Source organism: Somniosus microcephalus, chromosome 5 (assembly GCF_052327205.1).
Source record: "Somniosus microcephalus isolate GS21.2 chromosome 5, FLI_Smic_1.0, whole genome shotgun sequence".
NCBI classification, from domain to species: Eukaryota; Metazoa; Chordata; class Chondrichthyes; order Squaliformes; family Somniosidae; genus Somniosus; species Somniosus microcephalus.
In genome coordinates this window covers 218,666,423-218,678,621 of record NC_140991.1, presented here as the reverse complement: position 1 = coordinate 218,678,621, position 12,199 = coordinate 218,666,423, and the positions used below count along the sequence as shown (strand labels likewise).

The 12,199-nt window shown below is 43.3% G+C and overlaps 1 protein-coding gene across 1 annotated transcript in view; it reads right to left on the bottom strand.

Moving 5' to 3' along the window:
- Positions 1-12,199, bottom strand: part of dnah5 (dynein, axonemal, heavy chain 5) — a 754,701-nt gene that overhangs the window by 62,559 nt on the left and 679,943 nt on the right. Inside the window, exons 71-72 of the mRNA XM_085988698.1 lie at positions 6,754-6,999; positions 1,689-1,908 (exon numbers count right to left, since the gene is read on the bottom strand). Coding sequence (XP_085844824.1) covers positions 1,689-1,908; positions 6,754-6,999 — 466 coding nt within the window. The remainder of the gene's footprint in view (positions 1-1,688; positions 1,909-6,753; positions 7,000-12,199) is intronic.

The following is a 12,199-nucleotide window of genomic DNA, read 5'->3' as shown; positions in this document are numbered from 1 at the left end:
CATCTAAATCATGTAGCACTATGGGAACCCACTCCCCAAGGATTATCTATCGGTACCATGTCATGTGATACTACTAGAATGACAGCAGCAATAAGAATGAAAGAAAATATTGGGAATAAAAGTGCAACAATGATAAACTACAGAGCAAAATTAATGCATGAAGCATAATCCAGCAACATGTTTTGCAAACTCAAGATCAACAAGCACCCTTTCCACCAACTTAAACTGTGCTTTAGGAAACCAATTTGAGCAGGCCAGGTCCATGTACCCATGTTATATAGACAAGGTGCATGCTGTGGGTGAACTCTTGCCCAAAATTGCAAGATTTGGCATGGGATCTGATTTGAATAATTTAATGAGGCTAGTGCATGCCTGTAGCACGGCTTCATTTTCATTCAATTTTATACCCTGCATACATGCACAATGTCAGCATATCAAAGTGTCACAAAATTGGCCTTCCTCTGCATCATGTATGCTATCAGAGAATCACGGTATCATCAGGACCCTTTTTAAAAATCAGTTTGCAGGGTCATCATTAACATTCTTCTGTTTTTAGTTTTCTTTCCATTTTAGTTCATTTTTATAAATATTGTTTGATAGTCATCTGAGAACTGCCTTTGAGGAATTACTAGAACAGGCTGAGAGCAACATTATAGATACCATCATTATTCCAATACCTGTACTTTGGTTTACACTGTGGGTGTTAATACACACCCTTACACTACCAGTCAACAAGAAATATGCAGTTTATTTACTTTATTTATGTTCATTTAAAATCAATCTTACATCAATTCTTTGTAACTGTTTTTTAAAAAGGGATCTTAATGGTGGCAAGGCTTTGAAATGTTATCACAGCCACGAAGTTTGCACAGTGCCTGAATTTAGTTTGGATAGATTGTATAGGGGATGTTTACAGGCAAAGTATCACATCAGTGGGGGATGAAGTCAGGAGCTCCCATTTTTTGGGCACCTCACCAACACAGTGCTAACAGCCCATGCTCAAATGGTGAGGTCTGAGGAGCTCAGGATTTTGGGCCTTGGACCTCATCATAATGTAGATGGCGCTGTGGTAGGAACCCGCATAGATTAGTGTTCCAATTTCCAGGTAAGTGATCATGCTGGATCGCAGGGGTTTGGTGAGGGATCGGGTAGGAGGATTGCAGTAGGGTGGGAGTACTGGTGGGGGGTCAGAAGTGCTGTAGGGATTCAGGTAGGAAGATTGCAGGCCTCGGGAATATTGTTGAGGGGGTTAGGAGTGCTGCCTGGAGGTGGAGGCTGGGAGGGAGGTCGGGAGCGGCGATGATTGTGGAAATGGTTACTTATGCGGTGTACAGAGTTGGTTTTCCCAGAGGCAACCAGCACTGGCGCTGGCTACCTTAGGGCAAACCAAAGTTGCAGCAGGAACCAGAAGCAGGCATTAGGCCCCTGATCTGCATATGCATATGGACTAATGCCTGCTTCAGACCTGGGTGAGGACGCCTCTTGCTTGTACTTTACTAAGATGATGTCCTGCACACTTCCTGTCACAAGTGTGCGCAAGCATCTCGGACCCCATGTTCGATTCTTAAGTGGCAGTGCAGTGCCTAACAATTGGGCGCTACAGGCCCAATTTAGCCCCCAGTATGTTCAAGTTTCTATTCAAAGGTGTTGAAAGCTTCTATGCACACCTATCATTATTGCTGACTTACCACAGTAGGTCCTTTTTAAACCTGCCCGTAGGCCCTGTGGAGGCTCGTTGGTGAACTTGATTGACATCTGGAGAAGTGCAATAGGGAAAAGCTTATGGACCTCAGTTGTCGTCCATAGACGGAAAGTTTCGTGGATATTTTCTGTTTCTGTAATGATGTCCATTAATTCGTCCAAGAAATCGAGACCTAAGTGACAATTCTGCAGCAAAGCCCAACCACCCTTACAAAAAGAGAAAGCACATACTGAAATATTCTATCAGGAAAAAAATATATAAATGAAAAGTACATAATACACAGCAAAACAAACAGAAGTACCCTGAACAGTTAAAAAGAACTACAGCTGCTATTTCAATAGCAAAATACTGCAGATGCTGGAAATCTGAAATAACAACAGAAAATGCTGGAAAAACTCAGCAGGCCAGGCAACATCCGTGGAGAGAAATTAGAGTCGACGTTTTGGGTCTAACCCTTTTTCAGTCTTCACTCTTGAAGATGATGCTCAACTGACAGCATTGTGGTGCTATTAACAACAAAATTGTTAATATTAAAATAGATGAGGATATTGTTTTAGAAAGAATAAGGAACCTTAAAATAGATTGTGTTCCTGGTCCAGATGATAACCACCCAAGGGTCCTTAAGAAATTGGGACAGCTCTGTGTGGGTACCTTGCCCATATCTTTAATAGCTCGCTGGAGTCGGGGACTGTAACTCGGCCACAAGATTAAATCCCAGTTTAAAACCTTAGTTACTCAGACAGGCTCAATGAGCTGGGTCTCTATACTCTAGAAGTGTAGACTAGATTATGTTTATGTAGCCCAATTATTTCAACTAGATAGGTTAGGAAGGATCAGGGGACATGTTATAGAAACAAAGAAGATAGGAGCAGGAGTAGGCCATTCGGCCCCTCGAACCTGTTCCACCATTTAATGAGATCATGGCTGATCATCCAAATTGAGTACCCTGTCCCTGCTTTCTTCCCATATCCCTTGATCCCTTTAGCCTGAAGAAATATATCTAACTCCTTCTTGAATACATTTAATGAACTGGCCTCCACTGCCCTCTGTGGCAGAGAATTCCACAGGTTCACCACTCTCTGGGTGAAGAAATTCCTCCTCATCTCAGACCTAAATGGCTTACCCCTTAGACTGTGACCCCTGGTTCTGGACCCCCCCACCATCGGGAACATCCTTCCTGCATCTAGTCTGGCTAGTCCTGTTAGAATTTTATAAGTTTCAATGAGATCCCCTCTCATTTTTCTAAACTCTAGCTAATATAAGCCTAATCGACCCAATCTCTCCTCATACGTCATTCCTGCCATCCCAGGTATCAGTCTGGTGAATCTTCGCTGCACTCTCTCCATGGCAAGAACATCCTTCCTCAGATAAGGTGACCAAAACTGCACACAACATTCAAGGTGTGGTCTCACCAAGGCCCTGTACAACTGCAGCAAGACATCCTCTCGCTATGAAGGCCAACATACCATTTGCCTTCTTAACCGCCTGCTGCACCTGCATGCTTACCTTGAGCGACTGGTGCACAAGGACACCCAGGTCTCGTTGCGCTTCCCCTTTTCCCAATCTATTGCCGTTCAGATAATAATCTGTCTTCCTGTTTTTGCCACCGAAGTGGATAACCTTGCATTGATCCACATTATACTGCATTTGCCATGCATCTGCCCAATCACCCAGCCTGTCCAAAACATACTGGAGTTTCTCTGCATCCTCCTCACAGCACACACGCCCACCCAGCTTTGTGTCATCTGCAAACTTGGAGATATTACATCTAGTTCCCTCGTCTAGATCATTTATATATATCTTGTGAATAGCTGGGGTCCTAGCACCGATCCCTGCGGTACCCCACTAGTCACTGCCTGCCACTCGGAAAAGGACCCGTCTATTCCAACTCTTTGCTTCCTGTCTGCCAACCAGTTCTCTATCCAAGACAGTACCTTACCCCCAATCCCATGTGCTTTAACTTTGCACGCCAATCTCTTATGCAGGACCTTATCGAAAGCCTTCTGAAAGTCCAAATACACCACATCCACTGGTTCTCCCTTATCTATTCTACCATTTACATCCTCAAAAAATTCCAGTAGATTAGTCAAGCATGATTTACCTTTTGTAAATCCATGTTGACTTTGTCCGATCCTGTCACTGTTTTCCAAGTGCTCTGTTATTACATCTTTTATAATGAACTCTAGCATTTTCCACACTACCGATGTCAGGCTTACCGGTCTATAATTCCCCGTTTTCTCTGTACCACCTTTTTTAAATAGTGGGGTTACATTAGCTATCCTCCAATCCATGGGAACTGTTCCAGAGTCTATAGAATTTTGGAAGATGACCAGCAATGCATCTACTATTTCTAGGGTCACTTCCTTAAGTACCCTAGGATGTAGATTATCAGGCCCTGGGGATTTATCGGCCTTCAATCCCGTCAATTTCCCTAACACCATTTCCCTACAAATACTGATTTCATTCAATTCTTCCCTCTCATTAGACCCTATGTTCCCCGACATCTCTGGGAGGTTATTTGTGTCCTCCTTTGTGAAGACAGAACCAAAATATGTATTTAATTGGTCGGCCATTTCTTTGTTCCCCATTATAAATTCCCCTGATTCTGACTGCAAGGGACCTACGCTTGACTTCTCCAATCTTTTTCTCTTCACATATCTATAGAGGCTTTTACAGTCAGTTTTTATGTTACCTGCAAGCTTACTCTCATATTCTATTTTCCCCCTCTTAATTAATCCCGTTGTCCTCCTTTGTTGAATCCTAAACTGCTCCCAATCCTCAGGTTTGCTGCTTTTTCTGGCCAAATTATATGTCCTCTCCTTGGATCTTACGCTATCCCTAATTTCCCTTGGTTAGCCACCTTTTTTGTTTTATTTTTATGCCAAACAGGGATGAACAAATTCTGTAGTTCATCCATGGATCTTTAAATGTTTGGCATTGCCTATCCACCGTCAACCCTTTAAGTAACATTCCCCAATCCATCCTAGCCAACTCGTGCCTCATATCATCATAGTTTCCTTTATTTAAATTCAGGATCCTAGTCTCTGAGTCAACTACTTCACTCTCCATTTTAATGAAGAATTCTATCATATTATGATCGCTCCTCCCCAAGGGGCCTTGCACAACAAGATTGCTAATAAATCCTTTCTCATTACATAATACCCAGTCTAAGATGGCCTGATCTCTAGTTGGTTCCTCGACATATTGGTCCAGGAAACCATCCCATGTACACTCTAGGAATTCCTCCTCCACAGTATTGTTACTAATTTGGTTAGCCCAATCTGTATGTAGATTAAAGTCACCCATGATAACTGCTGTGTCCTTATTGCACATATCTCTAATTTCCCGTTTAATGCCATCCCCAACCTCCGCATTACTGTTTGGGGGTCTGTATAGAACTCCCACTAACGTTTTCTGCCCCTTGGTATTTCTCAGCTCTGCCCATACAGATTCCAGATCATCAGAGCTAATATCCTTCCTTACCATAGTGTTAGTTTCCTCTTTAACCAGCAATGCTACCCCACCTCCTTTTCCTTTTTTCCTGTCCTTCCTGAATATTGAATACCCCTGGATGTTGAATTCCCAGTTTTGGTCACCCTGGAGTCATGTCTCCGTAATCCCAATTATATCAGATGTAAGGGCAGAACTAGGTTGAATGTTAGGCAGTTCTTCTTTTCTCAGAGAAAGGTGGACCTGTGGAACAGGCTTGTCCGATGAATGCTGGCTCGCTGTATACAAGCGAGAGCCCGATCTGTTCCTAGCTGTGGCAAAGATTACCTTGTATAAGAGGTAGGGATCCTGTAAAGTAAATCAGGGCCAATGTGATCTCCTGGACTAGTTTCAATCAGCTATGTTGGTCGGAGAGAAATTTTCCAGGTTTTTTCTCCCTAATTGGCCTAACTTTTTATCTGTTTTTTGCCTCTCCCAGGAGATTATATGGCTCTAGGTAAGTGTGGGGGGATTACGAGGCATCACAACTATGTGGGACAGGCTGGTCTTTTCCTAGCTATCATTTTGTTAGACTTACCATAAATGCCAACTACAAAACCAGCAAAAGCTGTCCAATAGCTTCAAAAGCTGACAATCAAAAACCAATGACATTTGAAAGTAAATAATTAAGAGGTTGACTTTCCATGGGGGGGGGTGGGGGGACGGGGGTGTTCCCAATTGCCCACCATAACTTCGGCAGAAATCCTGAAGAAGTGACATAAATGGTTTACACCGTTTCTCTGGAGTTCTGAAGGCCCCCTACGTTTTACATGAAAATAAATAAAGAGGCATTATGACAACCAAAATTTATAAACTGTAACTGCTGCAAGGAAAATTCATTGGGATATTACCTCATAAAGTTAGCTGTATTTACAGTAATACTGCTGTGCCAGCAGTTTTATACTGCACTTCTCGTATAAACACACAAAAATATCTGTGTAACACTGATGGAAAAAGTTCAGTATAATGATGACATAAATAGGGATACCAACTTGAGAGTGGTGGAATACAGATAAATAATCATGATTTTGAAAATCCACTCATACTTTGGATTCACAACTTATGTTTTCCTGACATTATTCAGAACTTTCCATACCCCATTGCTCCCTATTAAATCTATTCATGTTCCACCACATTAGCCACTACCAAATGGGCATTCAGGTACACTGCTGAATGTAGGGTTGCTTTAGGTTCTGGACCACCACCTATCCTAAAGAAGTGAAACATAGGGGAAAATTTTAACCTAAAGTGCCAGTTGAGAAACTGACGGGATTGGATGCAACGCAGGTTTTACACCCCACTGGATTTTACTCTCCACTGAAGTCAATGGAGAATAAAATTGGTCGGGGTGTAAAACGTGCAGCCGACTCGATCCCGTCAGCTTCCCGCCAGGAGGGCTGGGTTACAATTAACCCCATAGACTCTGGTTCACATAGCACTGCAGTGCGAAATAATAACAGAATAGTTTTGGAGACATGCTGTTGTGTTCTTAAATAAGAATATTTAATCATACACAATAACTCTCAAACCCGACATTTTATTTTGTGGGTGTTTCCTCTTACATTGGTCATGGTCTGCTGGAGAAGCTTACGGGCATGGACCTCCTGTCCCTGACCCATAGAGACACAGCGTGTCTCTATCTTGACTCTTTTGCCCAAAGCTATGATGGAATCTGTTGGATCAGAACCCATCGACAGAAAACAGATAAGAGGAGTATGTCTATCTGATTCCTCCCATGTCTTTTCCAAGTCCAGGATGACTCCTTCTGCGTATTTTTCTCCCATTGCATCCATAATGTACTTACGAGCCTAGACAACAGATGGCAAAATTAAAGAATTGTTTGATAAAGATTCCAACTGCAAATCAGCTTTCATGCAGCATTACATAAGATTACAACATAGTGTTTATTATATAAATAAAACAAAATACCCAGCTATTCAATCCTCACAAGTCCATTTTGAATAATAAAAATATTAATTTATTTTTGTACTGTTAATTGAATTTTTATTTTTCATAATGCGTGTGTTACTCTTTTCACTTACATATTTTCAGTTCTGAAAATTTTTCCCCAATCAAGAATCAATTAATGCTCAATTGGGAGCCCGATTAAATTAAGTTTTGAACTGTCCCACCTCTCCAAGGCAGGCCACTCGGATGCCACAAAACCTGCCACCATAAAAATTGTAAGTTAGGGTCGGGTTTTGCACATTTGTCGATTTACATAGAAACATAGTTAATAGGAGCAGGAGTAGGCCATTCGGCCCTTCGAGCCTGCTCCGCCATTCAATGCGATCATGGCTGATCATCCAATTTCAGTACCCGATTCCTGCTTTCTCCCCATACCAATGGATCCCTTTAGCATTAAGAAATATATCCAACTCCTTCTTGAATATATTTACTGAATTGGCTTCTACTGCCTTCTGTTGTAGAGAATTCCACAGGTTCACCACTCTCTGGGTGAAGAAATTCCTCCTCATTTCTGTCCTAAATGGCCTACCCCTTATCCTTAGACTGTGACCCCTGGTTCTGAACTCCCCGACCATCGGGAACATCATTCCTGCATCTAGTCTGTCCAGTCCTGTCAGAATTTTATAAGTTTCAATGAGATCCCCTCTCATTCTTCTAAACTCCAGCGAGTACAAGCCCAATCGACCCAATCTCTCCTCATACGTCATTCCTGCCATCCCAGGTATCAGCCTGGTGAATGTTCGCTGAACTCTTTCCATGGCAAGAGCATCCTTCCTCAGATAAGGCGACCAAAACTGCACACAATACTCAAGATGTGGTCTCACCAAGGCCCTGTACAACTGCAGCAAGACATCCTTGTTCCTGTACTCAAACCCTCTTGCTACGAAGGCCAACATACCATTTGCCTTCTTAACTGCTTGCTGCACCTGCATGCTTACCTTCAGCAACTGGTGCACAAGGACACCCAGGTCTCGTTGCACTTCTCCTTCTCCCAATCTATTGCCATTCAGATAATAATCTGCCTTCCTGTTTTTGCCACCAAAGTGGATAACCTCACATTTACCCACGTTATATTGCATCTGCCATGCTTTTGCCCAATCACCCAACCTGTCCAAATCATCCTGGAGTTTCTCGGCATCCTCCTCACAGCACACACGCCCACCCAGCTTTGTGTCGTCTGCAAATTTGGAGATATTACATCTAGTTCCCTTGTCTAGATCATTAAGATATATTGTGAATAGCTGGGGTCCAAGGACCGATCCCTGCGGTACTCCACTAGTCACTGCCTGCCACTCAGAAAAAGACCCGTTTATTCCAACTCTTTGCTTTCTGTCTGCCAACCAGTTCCCTATCCAAGTCAATACCTTGCCCCCAATCCCATGTGCCTTAACTTTACACGCTAATCTCTTATGCGGGACCTTATCAAAAGCCTTCTGAAAGTCCAAATAAACCACATCCACTGGTTCTCCCTTATCTATTTTACCAGTTACATCCTCAAAAAGTTCCAGTAGATTAGTCAAGCACAATTTACCTTTTGTAAATCCATGTTGACTTTGCCCGATCCTGTCACTGTTTTCCAAGTGCTCTACTATTACATCTTTTATAATGGACTCTCGCATTTTCCCCACCACCGATGTCAGGCTTACCGGTCTGTAATTTCCCGTTTTCTCTCTACCACCTTTTTTGAATAGTGGGGTAACTTTAGCTACCCTCCAATCCATGGGTACTGTTCCAGATTCCATCGAATGTTGGAAGATGATCAGCAATGCATCTACTATTTCCAGGGCCACTTCCTTAAGTACCCTAGGATGTAGATTATCAGGCCCTGGGGATTTATCTGCCTTCAATCCCATCAATTTCCCTAACACCATTTCCCTACAAATACTGATTTCTTTCAGTTCCTCCCTTTCATCAGACCCTATGTTCCCCGACATCTCTGGGAGGTTATTTGTGTCCTCCTTTGAGAAGACAGAACCAAAATATGTATTTAATTGGTCTGCCATTTCTTTGTTCCCCATTATAAATTCCCCTGATTCTGACTGCAAGGGACCCACGCTTAACTTCACCAATCTTTTTCTCTTCACCTATCTATAAAAGCTTTTACAGTCAGTTTTTATGTTCCCTGCAAGCTTACTCTCATATTCAATTTTCCCCTTCTTAATTAATCCCTTTGTCCTCCTTTGTTGAATCCTAAACTGCTCCCAATCCTCAGGTTTACTCCTTTTTCTGGCCAATTTATATGTCCTCTCCTTGGATCTAATGCTATCCCTAATTTCCCTTGTTAGCCACAGTTGAGTCACCTTTTTTGTTTTATTTTTATGCCAAACTGGGATGAACAAATTCTGTAGTTCATCCATGCGGTCTTTGAATGTTTGCCATTGCCTATCCACCGTCAACCCTTTGAATGACATTCCCCAATCAATCCTACCCAACTCACGCCTCAGATCATCGTAGTTTCCTTTATTTAAATTCAGGACCCTAGTCTCTGAGTCAACTACTTCATTCTCCATCTTAATGAAGAATTCAATCATATTATGATCGCTCTGACCCAAGGGGCCTCGTACAACAAGATTGCTAATTAATCCTTTCTCATTACATAATACCCAGTCTAAGATGGCCTGATCTCTGGTTGGTTCCTCGACATATTGGTCCAGGACACCATCCCGTAAACACTCCAGGAATTCCTCCTCCACAGTATTGTTACTAATTTGGTTAGCCCAATCTACATGTAGATTAAAGTCACCCATGATGAATGCTGTGCCCTTATTGCACACTTCTCTAATTTCCCTTTTGATGCCATCCCCAACCTCCGCATTACTGTTTGGAGGTCTATATACCACTCCCACTAACTTTTTCTGCCCCTTGGTATTTCTCAGTTCTACCCATACAGATTCCACATCATCAGAGCTAATATCCTTCCTTACAATTGTGTTAATCCCTTCTTTAACCAGCAATGCTACCCCATCTCCCTTTCCTTTTTGCCTATCTTTCCTGAATATTGAATACCCCTGGATGTTGAGTTCCCAACCTTGGCCACCCTTGTGCCATGTCTCCGTAATCCCAATCAAATCATATTACCTCTATTTGCGCAGCTAATTCATCCACCTCATTACGAATGCTCCTCGCATTAAGACACAAGGCCTTCAGGCTTTTTTTTTTAACGCTCTTAGACCTATTCGAATTATTATTTATTATTTAACCACCTCCCTGACCCTCTCCCGGCCAACCATTTTGGGCAGCTGATCTTCTGTTTCAACTCCACTTGCCTGCTCTATCCCCATATCCCTTGATTCCCTTAGTATCCAGAAATCTATCGATCTCTGTCGATGCATAGAATATAAGAGCAGGGAGGTTATGATGGAACTGTACAAAACGCTAGTTAGGCCACAGCTGGAATACTGTGTGCAGTTCTGGTCGCCACACTATAGGAGGGATATGATTGCATTGGAGAGGGTGCAGAGGAGATTCACCAGGATGTTACCTGGGCTGGAGCGCTTCAGCTATGAAGAGAGAGTGGACAGGCTGGGATTGTTTTCCTTAGAGCAGAGAAGGCTGAGGGGGGACCTGATTGAGGTGTACAAAATTATGAGGGGCATAGATAGGGTAGATAGAAAGGAACTTTTCCCCTTAGTAGAGGGGTCAATAACCAGGGGACATAGTTTCAAGGTAAGGGGCAGGAGGTTTAGAGGGGATTTGAGGAAAAACTTTTTCACCCAGAGGGTGGTTGGAATTTGGAACTCACTGTCTGAAAGGGTGGTAGAGGCAGGAACCCTCAACATTCTAGAAGCATTTAGATGAACACTTGAAACGCCATAGCATACAAGGCTACAGACCAAGTGCTGGAAAATGGGATTAGAATAGACAGGGCTTGATGGCCAGCGTGGACACGATGGGCCGAAGGGCCTCTTTCTGTGCTGTATATGACTCTATCTTGAATTTACTCAACAACTGAGCATACACAGCCCTCTGGGATAGAGAATTCCAAAGATTCACGACCCTTTGAGTGAAGAAATTTCTCCTCGTCTTAGTCCAAAATGGCTAACCCCTTAATCTGAGACTGTGACCCCGAGTTCTAGACACCCCAGCCAGGTGAAACATCTTCCCAGCATCTACCCTGTCAAGCTCCTTAAGAATTTTATATGTTTCAATGAGATCACCTCTCATTCTTCTAAACTCTAGGGAATATAGGTTAGTCTCTCCTCATAGGACAATCCCCACATCCTAGGAATCAGTCTAGTGAACCTTTGTTGCATTCCCTCTAAGGCAAGTATATCCTTCCTTAGACGAAAACTGTACACAGTACTCCAGGTGTGGTCTCACCAAGGCCCTATATAAATGCAGTAAGACTTCTTGGGGGAGAAATTTGGTGTCGCCCCGTATGGGGTGCAATTATCAGCCGGGCACAAAGTTTAGCGCCTGGCGCTAATTATCACCTCCGACTGCAAACTTGGTTTCTATCGCCCCTGGAGGTGATTGGAGTGCTAAATCAGGCACTACACACCTCTCTTAAGGTGCTAACGCTGAGGAGCGAGGTGCTACCTCAGAGCGCTGGCGAAGCTCATGTGATGTCAGTCAGCAATGGAACACAGACACATTGGCGCCGGCCAGTTCTTAAAGGGGAGGGTTGATCTTGCTCTCCATCCACACCCTGCTCATTGCAGCCTTGACTCTCGGCCTGGAGAGACCTGTACATCAATTCTGCGGGAAAGAACAATGGAGAGGCTCAGGGAAAGAGCTCAGAGTGCAGCCCCATTGTCTCTTCTAAATCGATGCAAGGAAGGTCAATTCAAAATGAACCTGCAAAGTGCTGCTCAGTACCCAAAACTCCTTCACACAGCGTTGAATCTCTCCAGAAGTCTCTCTCTCTCAGAATGCGTGGTGCAAAAATGTCGCCGACAAAAAAAGGCAGGAAGCAGTCACCTTTAAATAGCACTCCCCCAGTCCCTTCCTGACTGCAAAATGCTCCCCTCAACCTGTCATTGCTAGCAGCAGGCGGTAAGGCAGGGGGCGCCACTCAATATCTGGTCCGGGGTGCTACCG